Source organism: Theobroma cacao, chromosome 3, assembly GCF_000208745.1.
Source record: "Theobroma cacao cultivar B97-61/B2 chromosome 3, Criollo_cocoa_genome_V2, whole genome shotgun sequence".
In the NCBI taxonomy this organism is placed as follows: Eukaryota; Viridiplantae; Streptophyta; class Magnoliopsida; order Malvales; family Malvaceae; genus Theobroma; species Theobroma cacao.
In genome coordinates, this window is record NC_030852.1 from 34385208 (window position 1) to 34408530 (window position 23323).

The 23323-nt window shown below is 37.2% G+C and overlaps 3 protein-coding genes across 4 annotated transcripts; 2 read left to right on the forward strand and 1 right to left on the reverse strand.

Annotated features, from left to right (window-relative positions):
- Window positions 1-4065, forward strand: LOC18606572 (homeobox protein BEL1 homolog). 2 transcript variants are annotated; one of them, XM_007040261.2, is made up of 5 exons: window positions 1-383; window positions 610-1643; window positions 2020-2402; window positions 2857-2917; window positions 3131-4065. In XM_007040261.2, exons 2-5 carry the CDS (start codon window positions 714-716, stop codon window positions 3740-3742), a joined length of 1986 nt encoding a protein of 661 aa, XP_007040323.2. In that variant the 5' UTR covers window positions 1-383; window positions 610-713; the 3' UTR covers window positions 3743-4065. The 2 variants fall into 2 exon arrangements, with proteins under 2 accessions (XP_007040323.2, XP_007040324.2); XM_007040262.2 differs by having other exon boundaries at window positions 14-383; window positions 616-1643.
- On the reverse strand, window positions 9561-13762 carry LOC18606575. The gene is made up of 3 exons (XM_007040267.2): window positions 11760-13762; window positions 10129-10671; window positions 9561-9889 (listed from the first exon to the last, which is right to left on the reverse strand). The coding sequence occupies exons 1-3, from the start codon at window positions 12738-12740 to the stop codon at window positions 9788-9790; spliced, it is 1626 nt and encodes a 541-aa protein (XP_007040329.2). The 5' UTR covers window positions 12741-13762; the 3' UTR covers window positions 9561-9787.
- LOC18606577 (pentatricopeptide repeat-containing protein At2g13600) lies at window positions 18749-21473 on the forward strand. Its single transcript, XM_007040269.2, has one exon. The coding sequence runs from the start codon at window positions 18776-18778 to the stop codon at window positions 21209-21211; it is 2436 nt and encodes an 811-aa protein (XP_007040331.2). The 5' UTR covers window positions 18749-18775; the 3' UTR covers window positions 21212-21473.

Consider the following 23323-nt stretch of genomic DNA (forward strand, 5'->3'; position numbering starts at 1 on the left):
GAGAGAGAGAGAGAGAGAGAGAGAGAGAGAGAGAGAGAGAGGCATATGAGAAACTTTGATCATGGCTACATAGAAGGGTCATCATCACCTCTATATCTGATCTTCTATTGCAAAGGAAGATATATCTGATCTTTCAGCCTAGGTTCTATTTTCATGGCACACCATATTGGCTTTTTTAGGAGAACAAGTTTGAGAGAAAAGGCAGAGAGTGGGCGCACTTTGGCTTAGCTCCTCTCATCACAACCATCATAATCTCCTTCTCCTTCTTCATAATCTTCCTTCTAATTCTTTCTTCTTCTTCATCATCATCATCAATCTCCCGCTAAGAAAAGTTCATTTCTGTTGATTCTTTAACAACATAGTTTCAACTTGTTCCATAACTGGTAAGGCCTCCCTTTTCTCTCTCATACATTAAGTTTGGTCTAAAAGAAGAAATGAAACCAAAGTTTTCTCTTTTTGTTTATTTGTGTGATCAAAAGGGAACTTTTAAAGTCTCATAAATTTTGTTAACAAAAATTGATTTTTGTTTATGAGCTTTTTTAACTGTGCTTTAATAGCTGGGTTTATGGCTTCCCTTCATTGTTGGAGTGAATCTTGATGCAATTGTAGTTGCAGAGTCAGCATCAACTTTTGATCAGTATCTGAGAAGCTAGCGGGCAACGAGAAGCATAAACAAAGGAACAAAAGGAAGAGAAAAAATTAATTTGGGTTACATGGCTAGAGAACTCTGTGAAGATAAATCAAGGAATATGGTCTCATCAACTGGTTTTTGTTACTCAGATGTTTCATCTGGTAACTCAACCATGCAAACCCATCTGGTGAATCAGATCCAAAGCTTTGAATCCAACTCAGAGATCTTCAACTTGACAACAGGCATGGAGATGATAGGGTTTTCAAAGAATCTACAGCAACAAGGTGATAGCAACACGGTCATGTGGAAAGGGTTCTTCAACAAACATGGAACCAATCCTGGTCCTTCTTCTTCGAAGACAATCAGTGAGTCAACAAGCGATTTCTATCAACATGAATTCCACAAACCTGAGTTCACAACTGGGATATCTGAAACTAGTACAGAGAATCTAATTGTTGGACCTGAGTCAGCTCCTTGGCAAGAGAACAGGTTGCTTGTTGATGATTCTTCTTTGAGGTGTGTTTTTCCTTGTGAAGGAAACGAGAGGCCAAGTCAAGGTCTTTCACTCTCTCTTTCATCAAGTAATCCTACTAGTATTGGGCTACAGTCTTTTGAACTCAGACAAACCAGTCACAGCAATCATGATCAGCAAGATGATATGAGGTTTATTGGTTCAAGTTCTAGAGATGGTTTCTTTGGAAAGCCTGTAAATATTCAACACCAACAACAAATGATCCAAGACGGATTTCTGGGAAAAGCTGCAAATCTACATCATCAAGGGCTGTTCCAACTCAGGAGTTCAAAGTACTTGGGTCCTGCCCAGGAACTTTTGAATGAGTTTTGCAGCCTTGGAACAAAGCAAATCGATGCATCAAAGCAAAAGCAGATCCATAAGACCAAACAGTGGGATGATGAGAATGGAGCTAGCTCTTCAAGGAAGCAAGCCCTTTATTCTCTTGACTTCATTGAGTTACAGAAAAGAAAAACCAAGCTGCTTTCAATGCTGGAAGAGGTATGATATAAGTGTTTCAGTTTCAACTTCCCATCTTTTCAACGAAGGAACATGTTTTTTCTTTTATCCAAATTATGAAAAATTAAGTCTTGAAAATTTTCTGGGTGGTTGATTGAAATGGGGGTCTCCAAATTTCGTTTCTTGAACTAATTTAGTGACTTGGGGCCTCCCCATAAATGCCCACATCGTGACAATTTTTGCTTTTCATTAACTTTCAGAAACCTCTATTCCTTTTCTTTTCATGGCATCTTATTTTTCATCTTATTACTCTGCCTTTGTATTCCATGCTGTAACTCTCATTTCTTTTCGTTAACATGTATGAAGAGAAAATTCAACTCTCACTCCTTTCCCTTTCTATCTTCATGTGTATCTTTAGGTGGACAGAAGATACAGGCACTACTGTGATCAAATGAAAGCCGTGGTATCTTCCTTCGAAGCTGTGGCTGGCACCGGCGCAGCATCAGTGTATTCAGCGTTAGCCTCCAAGGCTATGTCAAGGCATTTTAGATGCTTAAGGGATGGGATTGTTAGTCAGATTCAGGCTACAAGGAAGGCCATGGGAGAAAAAGACCCAGTTGCACCGGGCACAACGAGAGGCGAAACACCAAGGCTAAGGGTCCTTGATCAAGCTTTGAGGCAACAAAAGGCTTTTCAACAGATGAGCATGATGGAGAGTCATCCATGGAGACCCCAGAGAGGCCTGCCAGAAAGATCTGTTTCTGTTCTTCGAGCTTGGTTGTTTGAGCATTTTCTTCACCCGTAAGTATCTCTCTTTCTCTCCACCTATCATCCTCTCTCTTTACAACGTACAAGGTTTTTTATACGTAAAATACAAAGTAGATTTTGTGAGGGAACCAATGGTTTCTACTAACGAAAAGAAAACAACTCTTCAAGTTGTTATAGTCCAGTAAGTTTCTCTTATGTTGAGTCTCAATCATTTTGCTTGCAAAAGCAATGTAGTCCTTGTTAGTTTCTACCCATCCCCTTTCAGATTCCACATTTTATTTTTGTCATCTTACTTCAATCATTTAGCTTCTTTCCCCATATATATTTGCTTGGTCAGCTTCTCTCTGTTATTTTTATGCGGATTTGATTCTGTTAACATATATATCTAGGACCCATCTTTCCCTCACGAACAAGTTTCCAAAAGTACTATCCATGGCTGCAAAGCTTCAATACTAACTCTGTGATTTCCATGACAAAACTTTTGCAGGTATCCAAGCGATGTTGATAAACATATCTTAGCCCGCCAAACCGGTCTCTCGAGAAGCCAGGCATGTCCACATCCCTCTCTCTCTATATTTTTATTCAGCCCCCATGAATTAATTTATATTATCAATGGAGCATATCTTGTTGGGATCTTAGGTTATTATAATCATATGCAATTATTGTATTTCTATCATACCAAAATATATTATACTATACTATATTTCATCATATTATATAATAATATGATATGCCTTTTGTATTTACTCGTTTTCCAATAGGTATCCAATTGGTTCATTAATGCGAGAGTGAGGCTATGGAAACCAATGGTGGAAGAAATGTACTTGGAAGAAATAAAAGAGCACGAAAACAACATGGCCTCCTCGGATGGAGCTACTGATGGTGACGACAATGGCCGGCCTAATCAAAACCCTCCCACAGATCAGAAACCCACCCCGGACCAGCTCGTTCGAGTCGATTCCGAATGTCTGTCTTCCATTGTCACTAACCCAGACAAAAATGATGCGAAAAGTGCTAAAACTCTTCAAAACCAGCACTCGCATCAGCCACAAAATTTTGGAACCTACGGTGCCATGGAGTTGGACTTCTCTTCCTACAGTCATCACACGGCGGGTGGGGTATCTTATGGGAGTGACAATGCCAACCAAAATTTCAATGGCGGCGGTGTGTCATTGACGTTAGGGTTGCAACAGCATGGTGGGACTGGGGTGAGCTTGGCCTTCTCACCCGCATCTCAAAGTTCTCTCTTTTACCCTAGAGACCACATTGAAGATTGTCAACAAGTTCAGTACTCACTTTTAGATGGTGAGGGACAGCATTTGCCTTATAGGAACTTGATGGGGGCACAGTTGCTTCATGATTTGGCTGGATAGAAGGGGGAAAAACAAAGAAAGAAAGAAAGAAAGAAAAAAAAAAGGCTCAATCAAATTGTTGGTGGGGTTCATTATTCTCATCAAAGGATGGTAATATGGTAGATAAATAGCTTAGGCGGCATAGATAAATACTGAATACATATAAAATATCTATATACGTAAAGCTACACTTGTTAATTTAGTTATACTATGAACATCAGTTCAATGGCTGGTAGCTCGTTTTCAATTGGAAGAACATATGTTTATTTACTGCAAGTCTAATTTGGGATTTGCCAGTTATTGATGCAAGGGTTATACAGATATTTCTTTACTCTTCTGGGTGGAATCTGTTTTTGCCAAAACTTTAACCTATCATATCAGTTGTTAGGCCCTTTCTCCCTCTATCTCTCTCTCTCTCTGCCCAAGCTAAGTGATTGAGTCGTTTGTGGTTCTTGTTTCAATTGAAACTTTGAATATTTTCTTTTGGGGCTCATCTAGATATTTTTTCTTTTTTTCCCTTTTCTATAAAGACAAATTAATTTAGCAACACAATTTGGTTGGGGGTCCTTAGTTTTGGAGATTAAGACAATTCCCCCATAAGAATTTACAAGATATCGTGATCGTTTCAATTGCTGTGGTCCCTAATTCATCTTCCTGAAGATGATATTTCATGTCCATGAGAATTGCCTGCTTTATGATTTGTCAACTTTGGCATGGTTTATGCTCATGCTTTTGCCAATGTAAAGGTGCCTTCACTAACTTCCTTTTTAGATAGTGTGAACAAGCTATTAGGTTTTTCCCTCTAGGATTGTCTCTCTTTTTTCTTCTTCTTCTTCCATTGTTCAGAAACAAGTTTTGCAAAAAGGTTAATTAATTGAAGAGCCCCGAATGAATTCCCATCATTTAATTATAACTCCTACACAGCAAATAAACCCAATTCCAGAATCTATTTTTAGTTGTGGTCTACAATTCATAGCTAGATATCTGACAACGGTTTTAATAATAGAGGAAGAATTTATTGCGTCAAGATTATGCCCTAAATAACAAGTACACCCCTCTATCTTGCTTAATATAGGCTTAAACAAAATAGGCAAAGTAATCTACTAAAAGCATGGGGTATTAACCTAACATAACTAGATGCATCTAATCACCCAATGCATGCCATAAATGCTCATTTATTAAAAGTGAGAACAAGGAAAAGAATGGGTCAGTACCATTCCAGTGATTGCATGCATGTAATAGTTAATAATGACTGCAATATTGATGTGCCGCATAATGTTTTAATCATTTGGCTTAATAACCTTTCAAAATAAATAAAAAGTTTTAATATCATTCTTGTAAATTGTGAGCAAAACTAATGATAAAAAACGCATGCCTAACTTGCCTTTTCACGTGAAGGTGACATCCTGAAAAAGCATTATTCTTCCCATGGTTTGTTTTGGGAAAAAAAAGAGACTCCATGTTTTCCTTCTTTACCTTCAAATGGTCATGGCGGTTGCTGGGATTTTAAGTAAGGAATAAACCTTGATATTCTTTTATGACCTGTTTTAGTTGTTCTCCTGTGTGTTCTAGGGCTGCAAATAATGAGGGTTACAAACGTATTAAAGATATCGTGTTAGTATAATTTCTGCAGTCACAGTTCAAACACATACTTTGGAGGGATATTTGCAACTGACAAGGACAGACTTCAATTCCTGTTCTTTGCTGATAGAATATTCTTGCTTTTTTCTTTCTTTCTCAAAATTTAAAGGAATCTTTCGAATTCTCTGAGAGGGGAATAATGTCATATAAATCCATAGCTATCTGTCAACCTGTCACAGTTCAAAGGCATGCCAAAACATCCCACCTTTGTCCTCTCTCATGGATTGCCAAGGGGTTTCAATGTCCCAAAAATGAAGATCATTTGAGTGCAGGTGTGGTTAAAGCCGGCCCCGGTAAACTCTGCCAGTAAGTGTATATATTTGGGTTTTATTTAAGACTCTGAATGCATGCAGCAGTTCTTTGTCAAACATTTCTACCATTATTTCATATATGCTTCCATGCATGTCCCATATAAATAACCTAGTTAGGTTGAACTGGGATTTGGTGTCCGGCAGCCTAGGCTTCGATTGAAATGTTGCTGACAATGGAATTAAATGCACCATTTCCTCAACTACCTAGCTATATATGTGTATATATTTATATACTTTGAGCCTATGATTACCATAGATAAAGGGGTTAATTTATGCAAAAGCAATAGAAGCTTTTCCCATTATGTTCCCTCATCCTTCAACTTGTCTGCCAACTTGGTATATATTATATTCTTGTTGAAGGTTCTCCAACAGGAAATTCTGTGCGAGCTTTGTTCTTCTCATTGTGCATGCGCCATTTGCCATGTTGGATTAAACAACTTATTGATTCTATTGTTTATAAAACTGTTTCTTTTTCCACCTTTCTGTCTAATAATTGTTGATAAGCTTTTACCTAAACATTGTACGAGAGGGGAGAGTGCATTAATGTAAGTTAGAACATGGTGCATGCAACAAATAGCTAGCAGAGTGTATATATGTAAGTTCATAGTGTAAAATCTTGCATTCTTTAAAGCCAAAAGAGGAAAATACTTGGCGATTGAAACATTTGGCCAAGGATTATTAATTACACCAGATGATTAAGCCAAGTAGAGTAAAACACTTTATTTCTTGACGAATCGAAATCTCTTATCCCTCCGGTGGGGAAGGGGGTTGAGGTCCGCCACGATCATGTGATGGGCTTATCAGTTGGACCAAAACTCAGGATGGACCACATTAATTTGCCCAGCTGCATGTACTGTGCTTTTTGCATTGATTAATGCAAAGCCACCTACCCAAACAGAAGATTTTTATTTAGGAAAAGGAAAATACTATGAAACTGCAACTTTGCCTCATAATTATTCCAATGGCTGACATTCAATCCGGCGGTTGATTCAGTTTGTCATTTACCTTTGATAAATTTTAACATGACTTTGCAACTTCAAGTTTCTAAGAAACCCCAAAGACTTTGGGCTTTTGGGTTCAGAAATAAATGACTTGTTTGGGCCTTTTGGGCACACTATGTTGGGTCAAGAAGCCCAATACTTCATGGGTTTGTGTTATAGATCCAAACACAGAAGAGATGAGACCTTCAAGGAAAAATCTAAATGGTCGACAAGACCATGTCAAACATGTTGGGCCTTAACATCTTTTTCACTCTTTTTCTTTTTCTGAAAGTTTATATTACTATCTATTTATTATTCACATGTAGAAAGCAACATTAATGGGGAAAAAAGAATATGAGAAAAGGAAACCACCGACATTAAATAAAATTAAAAATAAATATGTCATTGTAAGTTGATATTGATGTGATTGTTAATACGAAAATAATGACTTTCAAGTCACAAATGTGTAGTATGTGATTGTGTTACAACTCATATTTTTAATTAAAAAACATATTTATCTAATAAAATAAAAATCTTACTTATCTGCTCTTTTACTTATTTGTAATATTTTTGTTGTATTGATTATTTCAGTTATAAAAGAGACAAATTCACCATCATTCATATCTACTTCTATTTTGATATTTTAAATAAAATAACCCGTAGAAAAATTTTTATTTATAAACTTAAAATTTATTCTTTGATAAAAGAAAATAAATAAAATAAAAAGAAACAGTAAAATAATTTCTCAGTAAATTGCGTTTTCATTCTTTAAAAAAAAAATTTGCTTTTTAACTCCAATAAAAGAGCCCAGCACAGCACCTAGTGCTTACTAAGCAACAAAAGAGTTGAAGGGCATGAACAGAATAGCATTAGCATCATGAGCCATTTGATGATTTGATTTGCGGTGGACCCACCGTACTGCCAGCTCGATCTACGACATTTCCTTTTCTGTATCCCCCTCTATCCATGGAATCCAACAATCTGCAGGTGGGTGGGACCTCCCCACAGTCTTCCCTACGGTCGGTTCCATGGTTTTATCTTCTTGTCACCTTGTCATTGAACGACGTCATCAAACTTTGGGCACGTTCGTTGCCGTTGCAGCTAGGGATGGCACCGACACTTTTTTTAAGGCCAATTGGCCTGATCATTCCACTAAACTTGATTTGATTAGCGATTGAGCCAAAATAAAATGCCTTCATAGGCAAATCTTGTATACGTTATAACGGTGTGGACCTACTCCAAATAGAGAACGACGACGTATCCATGTCTACATCCAAACCACCCTTTACTTTACTCTTTTTGTTTTGGGGAATTTGGAAGTAAATTACAAGGCCTATTGAATTAGCTCATTCATTTCTCTGACAACTCCTCCATGAGGAAAGATCGCCATCAGTCAAATGTTGCAATGTCTATGTGAGAATGTTTTGGTAAAAGGAAATGTTACATGGCTGTACAATCCTCCACCTTGTATTATAGTATCAACAAGTTGGTCATAAATTTAATCTCTAATAATTTATTATTCATAATCAGGAATATCATATGCAACCTTGAAAAAATTCTAAATTGTAAGAATCTTTGACAAATGTTCTTTTTTTAAAAAACAAAGATCTACTCAGGATAGGAGAATTTCCAATGGGTAGTGAACTCTTGATTTCATTCTCACTATAAGAATTATAGTATTAGAATATTAAAGGAAATCAAAATAAATAAATAATTCTAGAATGGCACACGACCCGTTTTGCTATGTATTTTAATTGAAAAGGGGCCCTTAGAAGTTGGAAGCATGGATAAGCATTGAATAAACATTAAATAATCAAATAGCGACCTGGTCATGTTGGGTTTTAATATAAGACCCAAGGCCCCAATAGGACAAGACAATTAGATATGATCATCCTAAGTATTAGTATTTAAAAATGCATAAATAAAAATTAAAAAAACACAATGAAAACTGCACTGGTCCTCAGAATGAGCAGATGGACCACTGCAGATTCTCCAGGGCATGATCATTAATATAGAGTCACAAGACCATGTCCTCAGGCTAAAGCCTAAAGGATGAGCTTTTCTTGGATTGAGGATCTAGTAGTGATGATACTACATCCATGGTTATGGTCCCACCCCCTCCAAGCTCAAAGTACCCCTTGCCTTGATTCCTTCAATTCAGTTCTTCACTTATGACAGCAAAAATTTACATGATGGTGTTGCATTACTAGCTCTCAGCCTTCACTGCTCTTGTGATCCTAACTCTCCCCTTCAGATTCAGAAAACGTACTGCACAACCCAGGAACTTTTAAGGAAAATTATGTGTGTACTCTCGGGATGAATTCCTACCAGTTACTGCCACAAACACCAGACCTCCATTATGCGTGGGCCTCATCTCCTGTAATGAACTGGTCGTGGGCCGCAGAAGTAATATCACGGGAGTACTGTTAGCGTATTTTGAAACTGTGTACGTTACACTTTAGCTGCAAGTTTCTTGGCTGTTGTTTCATGCGTACTTCAACTTTGGACCAGGGTTACAGTCAGGGAGTTGTGAGTTGTTTAATTTAGGTGAACACAAAGAGCAACGGTTGACTTCTGAGGAGCACCATTACAGGCCAGTACAGGCCTCTTTGCATAGTTTCCTTTGATATATTCTTTGGTCTCCTTCCTCTTTCAGCATGAGCATATCATTTATTGTTTTTCAAAGAAGCACGTCATCATTAATCCGTAAACTATTACTATTCTTCTTTGTTTGTTACTGACTTGTTTTGTTCATTAAAGAAATGATTCTGGTCGCTGGATGCTTCAGCAAGGCATGCTCTTTGACATTTATGTTGTTAAATAAGCCCTATTGCCATGGCCATGCGATATAGATCACAGTGGGGGATGAGATAATTCCGTACTCCCATTGAGAAAGAAACAGAAGAGTGATACCAGAATAAGATATGTATAAAAGTTGTATGGACTAGTGCAATTTGTTTATACAACAAACATTTTGTTTTTTGTTTCCCTAATGACACTGTCTCTACCCTTGCAGACAGATACAAAATTGGAGACTTGGGGGATAAATTAAGAAAAAAATTAGGAATGACAGTGATCAAGGATGAAAGTAAGATAAACAAGAAGCTAGAACCTAAAACAATCAACTTCAATCACTATATTTCACTGACCTCACCATCCTTACATACACCCACATTCACCACCATGGTTCCTTGCTCCTTTGATTCCATGACCCTGCAACAGTTTCTTCTCGGTGACTGCCAAAAAGACAGAAGGCCATGTCATATATTTTTTACTTAAACAAATAGGTTACCCTCTTTCTAAATAACTGAGTTCAGAAGTTAGAAAGCTCCAGGGTAGGTGATAAGGAACAGCCTTCCCTAGATAAAACTATACCAATGAGTTTTTGATACTTGATTGACTAGAGATCAAATTGAACTTGTTTATGCACAATCGCAAATAAAATAAAAAACAATATGATGCTCAAGCAACTTACTCTATCCCATAGATGTGGGTCAGGTTTCTTGTTGACAATCACCATGTCAAGCTCAGCAGGATCAGCCATCTTCCATCTACAGGGAGGGTGAGGAACACGGTGCCGCTCATACTCACTCACAGTCTGATTTAGTTCAGAATCCATTCTCACCCTTGACATGTAAAACACAAAAGGTTTTTGGCATGGATTTCGGCTAACAGGACGAGTGTTGAAGGCATATGCCGTGTAATCTGCTCTCCTGTACCAATTCAAGAATGTTCTCGATGGCATTTCCATCTCCCTAGGTGAAAAGATTCCTCTAAAAATTTGAACAGCAAAACCCCATGAAACTGAAATGGTCCAACTCTTAGTTTTGTCATAGCAGATGGACTGCTGCATGATCCCTGCTGAATCCAGCTTCGAAGGTAGCATAAGCCGCTGAAGGGCTTGAACCCTGGTCACATTGGGGAAGATAGGCTCAACGACATCAAGGTGATGCAGTGACGCCAATGGCGTAACAGGATGTGCGGCAAGGAGTCCAAACAAGTTCCCATACACGTCATACTGATTGCCATATAACCAACAAGAAACACATAGAATCAGCAATTGTTTTTGAATGACAAATTCTCAAGTAAAAAAGTCATAGCATTATAAGTTAGTGGAAACGTTGTTCCTGCAATGAAGCATCCAGCTTCAGCATTAACAATGAACACCTAAGTGGAATTGAAAATTTACCAGTAAGGCCACTTTCCTCATAGACAATGACATCCAATCTACTAAATGCACACAAAACAAACAACTGACTCGCGTGCTCCACAGATATTATATATGGGGTTGGTATGCAGGCCTCACACATAATATACATTCTAGAAACTCAATTCATCATACCAATTCAAACCAATCACCTCACACACTTGGATAAAAGGATCACGTCCTATCTCGTAATTTAGTCAAATGACAGTTTTAATCTAGTAGAGCTATGAGCTAAACATGTATTTAGCAGTTAATACGATATAAGATTTTAGCCCCAACAACAAGCGTAGCCAATAATTAGCTTGACTATTAGGATCATAAAGCCACCGCAAAAAAACATTGCTGCACTAGGCTCCACCAGTTGAAAACAGGCACGACGTCTCTCCCACCCACAGGGGCCACACTCTCTTGATGCTGATCCATCTTTCAGTCAAAGGAGCGTGACAGCCACGTACTAAAATAGGCGCTTGAGCAAAACACAACATAAATGTGACAAAACCGGGTCTAAACCCTACGAACACGTGGGTCCCACCCCTCACCTACGTCTAAGACCCCCGGGTACGGACGAAGAACAAGCGTCGAGCTAATCACCCATCCAAGGTCGATACACCAAAATTACTGTCAATAAAACCACAACTTCCCCATTAATCTCATTCTCGTAACGGAAATTTAACATATTGGGAAAGCAAGAATCCCCTCTCACTGCTTTTTCCATACTAGTTACTACAATTAACTTCATGAAACACCAGTAGCATTAAACACAATCCAGATTCACTTACCCCAAATCATAATTAGAAATATTTATACCAGTAACAATGATATTAGTAAAAGAAAAAAAATACAAAAACCATACCAGAAAAAGCTAGAAACTCAAAAAGTGACAAAAGTGAGTCACCGACCTGGTGGAAACCGAGTTCCTTAGTGAGTGGGACACCGAGTTCAGCCATACAAGCCTGCATTCGATCATCGGAGCCGTACAATCCGGGGTATCTCTGAATACACCGGTCTTGCATCTTTGCCAAAGCCTTAGCCAATGGGTAGCTAATGGCGAAGCCGCCGCCGCCGTAAGCCATGCCGTAGGAGAAAAAAATGTTCTGAATATGAGATTCCGACAAGCTCCCTATGTAATAATACTGGGTATGATCATATTTCCTTAAGATCCTAACCAGATTATCCGTAATAAAAACGGTGTCGTCGTCACCCATCACGAACCACCTGACGTTATCCATCTTGAGCCTCAACGTCTCCGTCACGATCCGCGAGATCCGAATCGCGGACCGGTGACCTTGCCGGTTCGTGTAAGCGAAGTTGGAAGTGTCGCTGGAGACTCGAACTGGTGGAAGGGTTCCCTTGTCTTCGGGGGAGTATTTCACGCGATCGTCGAGCCAAACTACGCCTCGCATTTGGTTTGGCTTGTACCAAATCTTGATGTACTCTTTCCTCTGCTGCCATAGCTTGGAAGAAGCTGCGATTCCAAAAACCACATCGTGAATTTCAGTCAGGTTTGGTTTGGGTGGAGTCCTTTGCATTTGTACTACCACTGGTTTTTCTCGGACATCTCGATGGGGATGGCGTGTCGTTGTCACAGCCGTTTGATTGAGAATCAAGTGAGGAGATGTCAAGCTTGTTTTGTTGGGAAAGTGTGAAGAGCGATGGAGAGTTGCAGTAAATGGGGAGTCGTCACACGTTTGTTGAGCTGAAGTTGCTAAGAGCTTGAGAGTGTACATAACGTAGGTAACCGAAACGAAGAGAATTAACCAGACCATGAGCTTGGGAATGGGTCGAGCTGAGGGTCCAGGAACAAGCGGGTTGCCTGATGCGCTTCTCATCTGAATCTGATCCCACACCACTTTCTCTGAATCTTTCTTGCTGTCTTTCATTTTGTTTTCCTTTCTTTCTTTCTTTTTTTAGCACTGTTCAACAATTACAGATTCTTTTCTTTTGCATGTGTTGTTAGATTTCGTTGGGAGAACCTAAAGTGTGGGAGGATTTGTTAAATCTGGCAAGAGAATAAAGTAAATGTTTCTAGTTTCAAAGATCAGAATGTTCCCAGAAAGGAAAATCAAAATGAAATTTGGGATTCAGGACAAGATGGGAGACAAGTGAAGAAGATGGAGAACATGAAAAGAAAAGGAGGTGACTTGTTTCAGAGAAGTAAAGGTGATAGCTTGCATTGTTGTAGCTTGCATTGTTGCCAGGTTACAAACCACCCCTGAATGGAAACTACCCCGAGCAAATAAATATATTTAAGTTTTTTTTTTTTGTGTGAAAGAGAATTTTTTTTGTTTGGGTGTCGTTCACTGAGATTTGTAGAATCATGTGAGCGAGTTAGATTGTGGTGATGTGGTCCTACATTTTGCAGGTGACCCCACCTTGTTTTCCCAAGGCGGGAAATAACACGTATCAGCCGACAATTGGCTACAGAAAAAACAGGGGAAATTTATGGGCCAAAACGCGGGTAATTTGCAGGGTTTGTTCATCACTGTCATCTCAGGCCAAAAATAAAAGCAAGAACTGCAACAAAAGAACAAAGCTTGAATTGAATTTACGTGCACAGACTCTTAGCAAGATGCGTTAACGTTTTGTTTATGGAGAAATTTTCTATCTCTCTTGTCCTATATTTTTCGTGATGGAGAATTGCTGGTCAGATAAGAAAGGAGAAGATGAATTCCAAAAGAGAGATTTTGCTGCGATTTCAAGCCATAAGAAGCGAAGAGCAAGATGAAGAACAAAAACAAAAATGGGGTTGATTTGCAGAGGCAACCAGCAATATGCATTTAACGGTTTTGTTTTCTGGAATTTCCTTTGTTTTGTCTTGTGTTTTTGGGTGATGGGAATTCCACCGGCTTGTTGATAAGAGGAAAAAAAAATTATACTAATACCAAAAAGAGAAAGCAAAAACAGATCAGACCCAAGTTTGGGGAGCTCTTTCTCTCTTCTTTCTTTGCCTTGTATTTTTTGCATTTGATCCTTTCTCTTTATCACAGTGAGATTGCACGGAATTCCCTTCTTTGTCTCAAAGAAACTCAATCTTCATAGCTCAATAGATAGTAACTAAAGCCATCGACATGCTCAATGAAAGAGTATAAGTTTAGATGGAACACAACGGGATATAAAGAGAAAAAGATTGTTTGCGTAACTGACCATGATCTGATTTGGAATAAGGAAAACCTATCTCAAGGATGCCAAAACTTTGTTGCAAAGATATAATTGTTTATCTTATACATATTTAGCAAAAAGAAAAAGGAATTATCTAATTAAGCAAATCCCTTTTCCATTGTACATGGGGAAAATGATTCATCAATTTACCATCAAGTTTTATTTAATTTTACTTACATCACGATGATGGAAATAGTTAAATACTATGCCAAAGGTAAACTGACATGGGTTTACTTTTTCTTAAGGATATGATGTGGCTTTTATTTATTCACACTCTCAGTCCACGACTCACTCCAATGTATGACATTTGTAATTTGACCTTTACCTTACCACAAAATAATAGTACAAAGAGTAATCAAATTTTTTACCTTAATGCAATTAATTATAGCACTGTCTTTTTGCTCTCCGTTGTCTTTTGTTTGTTTGTTTTTTCATATAAAGGGTATAAAATATGAATTACACCCTTCAAAGAGGGTAGGGGTGACCTAATAATTTTACATGGACAAACCTTTGAATTAAGGATAATTAAAATGTGTCGGTTTGGTCGAGTTTGTCAAGGGCCAACTACCCCATAGAGCATCGAAATAATTGAAGCAGACCGGTTCATTGTTTTGCGGGATTCATATAGAGGCAATGATTTCTCAATCCCGCGTGAGTAAGAGGACCATTTGGATTAGCTGGACCTTATAATTCTTTGGGTACTTGTTCAGAAATTTCTACTTAGTTGATCTAAACCGTCCTAAATCCTAACGCCCTGAGTTAAATGAAGAGGTAGTGAGTTAATGGAGGAGGAATCTGAAGAACTGGAATCATATTTTGTTGGCCTTAGGTCGACCCATGGTACTGAAAATCCTTTATAAAAATAGACTGGGCGTCGTCCTGCTCCAAACTGCAGCTCAGAAATGATTGGGAAAGCTTTATGTCAATTGTCCTTTCTTTTAACTAACTTGTTCATTATTTCTACAAGTCTACACCAGCTCAATTCCACTAAGACTTTTTAATATGGGAAAAAGTTTCCAGAGAGGTGTTTCCGAGTTCCTGATTATGGATTTTCTATGGTTAGGTTAATCAAAGAGTCAAATAGCAAAAGTGATAGACTTTATTAGATTATGAAGGGAAATATTCTTTGGAGACAAGGTAAGGTGGTGTATGGACCAATTTAGGCAAGAGTCCAAGAACAACCAACCTCGCTCCCAAGTAAGGCAAAAAGAACTGAGAGCTTAGCTACGATGGCTTGGGGCCTGGAAGCCTAGTTTGGAAAAGATAAAACAAACCCTTCAATTTTTTTTCATTGTATTTTACTTTTTTGGCTAAGGAGACATCGTGCTGAAAGGGAAATTGCTCATGTTCTCTCTCTCTCTATCTAATGGGAAGATATTTAATAGAGAACCAAATTTGTCTACCCCTACTGCTACCTCGTCTTTATACCTCACTAAGGAGTTGTTGCCACATAAAATAATGAAAGTATAAAAGTTCTGTTAAATTTCCTAATTAAACTTTCACTTTATATTTCTCTCTCATTTTGTTATGTATTTAAAAAAAAAAAACACAGGAGTAAAATGCTTGGATCAAATATAAATAATTTAATAAAAGTTTTCGAAAAGATAAATGACAAAAAGATAACATATTCATTTATCCTTATATGAATTATACTGCATTTTGCTAGTTCATTTATCTTGAATTTCTTTGTCCAAATGCAGTGTCTTTACTCTTTTTTTTTTCCTATTTTTACTCCTTAGCTTGTTTCTTAAATACTTCTTAATTTCAATTTCCCATCTTTTCATGATTTCACTTTCCTTTCACAAGTTTTTTTTTTCAACTTGTTAAACTCCCTCAATTATTTTTTTGTTACATTAAAATTGAAGTAAATGTTTAAATGTTAGCTATTAAGATTGTAGTTAGGTTGATTAAAAAAGAACCTATGTTATAGTTAGACTCATTAATTTAAAAGATTATTGAATTTAATATAATTTATGAACAAAATTAGTAAGTGATGAGTGAGTGTGTTATTTGTTAGCAATGGGCTTTTGTACTTTCATGATCAAAGAGGACGCTGTGTAATCCTACCCTACAATTATAGTGAAAATCCAATCCTATCTAACTTGAGCAATTTTAATCATTTCACTTAAAAAAAAAGGAATGAATTTCATGGATGTAATAATTATGGGCCAAAAGCCAGTCCAACATAAAGGCTTGCATCATGCCTTGAGAAGTGGAACTTTTTGTTTTTTAACCTCCACATTTGTAAATTTTGCAGAGCACCTCAGATTTCGCAAAGGCCAGAAAAAGGCTGGTGTCGGGTCGGGCCCTTCGCTTTCGATTCGGCACACGTGATTCGGCTCCCACTTAAGTACAAATCTGCAATCTGGACCGTGCATCGAAGCGGGTTGCGTTTCATATGGTCCTGTTGCTCTTGATGAATGTTTTTTTTAACGTTGATAGTGATGGTTGTTGTGGGGTGGGGTCGGCTGAGAGGAGAATCAGCTAGCTGCCACGTGGATTATTAGAGTAAATGTGTAAGGCATGCCTTAAAGGAATATTTATTAAGTAATGAAATCTGAGCCCGGCCATTGTTGGCACCAAGTGAAAGCGGAGTATTTATCTATTTCTCTCTTGAAGAACACATGTCATGTAAATAATTATAAAAGAATTGGCTGTAAAATAAATTAATAAAAGCTGTGACATGTCCATTAGATAAAGAATAGAAGTAGCTTATGATGAGAGGATGGGGACTGCACCATCATGAGGAAAATTGGAAAAAGGTTCACCAAAACAATTGAGGTTGTGAGGCCGCTTTTGCTTAAGGTTGCAAAAGTTATTTCCAGCTCATAAATCATTTATAAGCTTTATGTCCAATTGACTTTTTTTTAATTTGGTTTTCGCTTGTAACCATGCTTTCCAAAGTCTCAATATCATAAAGTAAGAGATGACATGGATTTTAAATTTATAAATAATGTTCTTTCTTCATTTTATAAGTATATTTTTTAAATTAAAAATGTACACCCATAATAAAATAGTATAAAAATAAATATATTTTTTTATTAATGTAAAACTCTCGTGAGAAATATAAGATTGAGACAAACTCAAATTAAAATAAGCTTTCTTTTTTATGAATAATAGAGCTAGTTTAACAGGATCATTGTATAATTAAATGTCATAAATCCTACAGTAAAATCTTAAACTTATTTATACGCATATCTTTTACATTGAACATATGTGGACCATGATATCAACCTTAAAGTAGCCATTCTTTGTACATGGAGTGGCTGGAAATATTGGAATGGGACCATGCTTACTTGGGGGGCTACCAGTGGATTAGTTCGGTTTAATATGGTAAGGACTGGACCACTTTAGATCCAACATGACAAGCCCCGCTTACTTGATGCAGTGCAAGGAAGTTAGAAAAATGGATCTGTCCTCCTTTGTCTTAAGAAAGAACTGGTAACGATTGAAATACACTGCAAACATTTTTTAACAATTTTTTTTCCTTCAAATGAAATAAAAAGACATGCTGGACAATTCTGCTTAATTTTGGATTATGGTTAATCTCAGCAGCCACAGCTCATACTAATTTTAATCACAATATTAATATCTTTCTAATTTTAATAAAAATTAGAATAAATATATAGCCTATTACAAATCATTCCCATTTACCAAATATAAACAACTTTTAGGTAGAAGTGTCAATATAGGTTAGCCCAGTTTAATTTGGCCAATGCTCTTGTGGATTGAGAAAATATGAATTGGGTTGGGTCAGCTCATTTTTTATACGGGTCATCAAAACTTCAATTCAACTCATCTTTTATTAGTCCATGAGTCAGGTTGAGTCAGCTTATTTTTTTTTTTTAAAATTTATTTTTTAAATTCTACTTAATAAATTTTTTATCAATAAAATTGTTTCATAATTTAATTCATAAATTGAATAATAAAAATATATTACAAACAAATAAATTACACTAAATATAAATAAACAAATAAATTACATAAATAAAATTTAAATTTTTAACACAACTATCATCCCATAAACATAAGTATATAACCAAATAATAGAAACTTTAAAACTCATTTATACCTTCCTCAATCCTCATCTTCAAGTAAAATATTTAAATCTTATTTAAACAGTAATTATGTCTCAATATCTGAATTATTATCAATTTATTATATAATATTTATTGTCATAAAAAAAGATAATAAATTTTAATATAAATTAAAATTATTAATTTGACAAGTAAAAATTAAAAAAATTAAAATATATAAAATAAATAATAAATAATAAATTATTAATTTTATATAATTAAATATATAAATTAATTAAATTAATTAAAATTATTATTTTTTAACCCACATAGCTAACCCGACCCAACCCACCCCAACTCATTAATACGATGGACTGACCCATTTAGGCTTAATTTTTATATAAACCTAAATTTTCAAACTTAACTTCATATTCAATAAAAAATGAATTGATTTAATGGGTTAAGTCCATTTTGACAAGTCAACTTTTAGGTAAAACTTAAGACATGTAAGTATAAACATATAATTGATATATAAACAATAATAATAATCATCAATATTTCATTTTAAGTTTAGTAGGATATAAAAATAGTAATAGTAATTATTAACGTTATTTCCTCCCAAGCTTAATTAATTAATTTATTTAACCCATATTCCGTCTTTATTTATTTATTCTTTAAACCTCTCATAAACCCCTGCCCTGGAAGCACTAGGACAGCCAAGAGTCTAGACTCCAACATGCATGAAGAGACTAACTTTAATTCTCTCCCGCCACGAACCCTCCATCAAAGCCCTGATAACCCAAAACCTCCATCCACAAGCTCTCAGGATTTCCCTGTCTTATCACTTTCCACTCCTCACAGACCAAATCTACTCTCATTTCATCAAATCAGGCCATTCTCTAAACCCCTTCCTGTGCAGCACTCTCGTCTCTCACTTCTCCAAGCACGCCGACTTCTCACGCGCCCTTTCCTTCTTTCTCGACACCCCAAAACCTGATACGGTCTCTTTCAACTCCCTCATTTCTGGGTTCGCTCGGTCTGGCCGAACCGGACCGGTTTTTGAGTTGTTTAATGGATTGAGGCAATTGGGTTTGAAGCCTGACGTGTTCACGTTGAGTGGTTTAGTTAAAGGATGTGAGCGGTTAGAAGAGAATGAGATTGTGCATGGGGTATGTTTGACATTGGGGTTCGGAAATGGGGCTTTTGTTGTTAGTGGGTTGATTGAGAATTATGCAAAAAGTGAGAACTTGGTTTCAGCTGAGAAGTGTTTCAGGGAGTGTTTGGATGTTGATAATGTTGTTTTTACGGCTATGATTTGTGGGTGTTTTTGGAATGGGGAATTTGACAAGGGTAGAGACTTTTTTGTGGAAATGAGGGATTTGGGGTTTGAATTGAATGAGTTTAGCTTGACTGGTGTGATCAGTGGATTGTTTGATGAGAAAGAAGGGCAACAGGTTCATGGGATTGGTTTAAAGTTGGGATTTTTGTTTGGTGGTTCGCTTCATTTTAATAATGCTGTCATGGGCATGTATTCTAGATGTGGAAGTAAAACGGAAGCTGTTAAGATGTTTGATGAAATTACTGATCCAGATATTGTCTCATGGACAGAAAGGATAGGAGCTGCTTTTGATGGTTTGGAAGCTTTTGGATTGTTTACATGTTTACAACGCAACGGTTTGGGAGTTAATGAGTATACAATTATCAATGTTTTATCTGCTGTTGCAGGAGAGGAGATGTTAAGTTTAGGGAAGCAAATCCAAGCAGTTTGTCAAAAGGAAGGGTTGTTGAAGGTGGTTTGTGTTGGCAATGCATTCATTTCTTTGTATGGTAAATGTGGGGAAATGGATGATGCGAGGCGCATTTTTGATGATATGGTTTCTCCGGATTCTGTTTCTTGGAATTCACTGATTGCTGGGTATTTGGATAATGGATTTTTTAGTCTGGCTCTTGAGATGTTCTCTAATATGCGTGATTTTAACGTAGAAGTGAATTGTTACACTCTTGCTAGCATTCTTGAAGCAGTATCTGACTCAAATTCTTTGCACCTTGGAATGCAGATACATTCATATATGGTTAAATGTGGATTTATGTTTGACAATTATATCATGTCTTGCTTGATAACAACATATGGGAGATGCGGCACCACTGATGAATCAAGAAGGGTTTTTTCTGAAATTAATAATATAAGTGTCATGCACCTTAATGCAATGCTGAGTACTTTGGTCAATGCTGACTGTCATGTTGATAGTCTAGATTTCTTCCGAAACACAGTGGGTTCAATCCTTGAAGTAGACAGCAAAACTTTTAGCATCATTCTTAAAGCTTGCAGTGCTATGACAGATCTGGAACAGGGAAGAGGGATTCACTCCCTCGCTCTTAAATCTGGATTTCATCATGATTGCTTTGTTGAGACTGCTGTTATTGACCTCTACTGTAAGTGTGGAAGCATAGGTGACGCAGAGAAGGCCTTTAGATATGCATCGATGGACAACTTGGCTGCATGGAATGCAATGATAACAGGATATGCTCAGCATGGTTGTTATAGTGAGGCTTTTGAGCTTTATGATAAAATGACTGAATGTGGAATCAAACCAGATGAGATAACTTACCTTGGAGTTCTTACTTCATGCTGCCATACGGGGCTAGTGCTAGAAGCACAATATTACATGAACTCTATGGTCGAGTGTCATGGTTTAATCCCACATTTAGAGCATTACGCTTGCATGATTGATCTGCTTGGCCGAGTAGGACTACTAGAAGATGCAAAGAGGACCATAGATCAAATGCCTATTGGACCAGATGCTCGTATATGGCAGATTCTTCTATCAGCATGCAGCATCCATGGAAATGTTGACATGGGAAGAATTGCAGCAAGCAAACTTCTTGAACTGCAGCCTAATAATGAATCTGCCTATGTTCTTCTTTCAAATCTCTGTGCTTCAGCTGGTATGTGGAATGCTGTCAGAAAATTGAGAAGAGAAATGAAGGAAAAACTACTCTGCAAGGAACCTGGTTCTAGTTGGATTCAAGTAAAAGGATCCATGCATCACTTTTTTGCTGATAACCTGTTGCACCCTGAGCATAAAGAAATATTTTTGGAGCTGACAAAGTTGTATGAACATATGCAAGCTTCACAAATAGTTGAACATGATGGTACTTTTCTATGGGATTTATGACCAATGAAGAGGATTCAATATCATTTATATTGCAACCAAGAATATAGGTGCACTTGGTCTGTGCCTTTCATTTCCTTAACTACGTTAGCACCAATATTCATTCTCTAATCAGGCTGGTTTATAAAATCCACTTACTCATACAATTTATTGCATTTGACATAAGCATTCTACTTGAACTCTGGAAGACAAAATAAGTGCTTGTAATAAAGGTGCAAACAACTGAGTTAAAGATTTTATGGTGTTTATGTTCTCTGCTCTTTTATGGGAAGGCCTTATCTTTTATCAACTTTGCCAGCTTAAGGATCAGGGCGTGTCAGTTGCATTGTTATGTGGGTTGGATTTGAATTTTTTTCAAAAAAAAAAATAAAGAAAGAAATTTGATTTTATCTCCAAATGCATCATTCACACCGGTCATGGAATTTAAGTGGGTAAATCTCATGTTATCTTTAGGTGTGTGTTATGAACCTTTGGTTTTTGATGACTGAATTCTATTGAATGGAAGCAGAGAATTTAACTAAAACCTGACTACAAGCGAGAAAAGATGAAAAAGGAGAAGAAGAAAATTGCTGTAAGACATTAATAAGTTAATTGTAATACAATCTTTAATGTGATCACTGATTATAAAGTTCTAGGCCTCCCTCAAGTATGTTTTCCTGTGGGAATCATGGCGCTGTGGAGTGGCTTTAGATAGCACAGAGACAATGGAGTGAAAAGCATTTGCTGCTATTCTTGACTTTATCTGGCCCCTCTTTGGAATAGGTCTTGTGCCCCTGGGACTCCTGCGAACTGCACTGACTGGAACATCTCTCACCTTGTTGTTCATGATTGCAGACTGAGGGTATCTTCACCTTCTTTGAGCAGCTCCTACTTTAGATGTTTGATGAATGAGGATTGCAGATGCCTGCTTGACTTGCTTTGGTTGCTAGTTTATATAGCAGGGAGATATCTCATCAGTATAACAGGGATGAGGATTTGATTAATATGGAAGAGCGAAGAAGTCTAGAAGTAGACTTTTTAGGATCTGTGGGAGTTGGGCGACATGCCAGCCAATTTGTCAGGCTGTAAAAGATTCCTTGCGGCTCAACTTGAGACAGGATTAATTCATGGTATGATTTGGTGACTGGCCGAATTAGTTATCCATAGTTTAAAATGCATGATGATTTTGAACAATCACCTACACGTACGGGTTTCAAAGATATCTAGCAGCCCTGCTGTGAATCTCGGTGCTGGTTTCTGGTATTTCTAAGTGGATAAGTAGAGATTATATGGGCAAAATGTCGAATTAATATACAGATAAGATGCAAATGTTTTGTTTTTAATTCATTACGACTGACAGATTTGTTTGTTTAAATGCAATTTGCCCAGGTTTCATGAAGCAAGGAGCGGTATAGGATGTATAATTAATGGTTGTCCATGTCTATTGTTGTGTCATAGCCTACAAGTCAAGCCACCTTGCTATAATATATGTAGACTTGATTCGGCATCACATGGTCAAGCAGTTGATTCTCCAGGCAGAATTATCATATACGTGAGCAAGAGAGCACAACAATGGCAATGACAAATGTGATGATGTTATTGGCTCATTCACATATCACATCTCCCTCTGTTCCTCTTCATCTCTTGGTTTGTTTCTGAATTACCTTGTTCTGGGAAATGAATAAACTAGGATTCTATGTTAAAGCTGTTAATTTCTCAGATCCATCCTCTGGGGCGAGACTGATATTATTGTGTAGTGTCCCATTTCACTGATTAAGAAGCATGGCTTGTCCCCTCCTGTTGAAATTGGAAAAACATGGTCTCTCTCACTCTCTCTGAAAACCATGTGCAGCTGCATCAATTTACACAGACAATTTTGAGTTTGTTTAATCAGTAGGCCCCAATGCAATCATTCAGCAATCTTTGGGGTTTGAAAACGGTGGTCATCCCCATCCATTCTACACCCACCCTTAATATAACACAATTCCAATGTTCCCCGACAGGATTGCTGTACCAGATTCCATTAAAAAAAATATCTGAAGAAAATGTCCTTGGTTGAGTCTATAATGATTCCCCCCTAAAGGCTCTAGGGGAAATCTCTCATCCAATATGGACAAAAGACTTGCTGGCATGCTC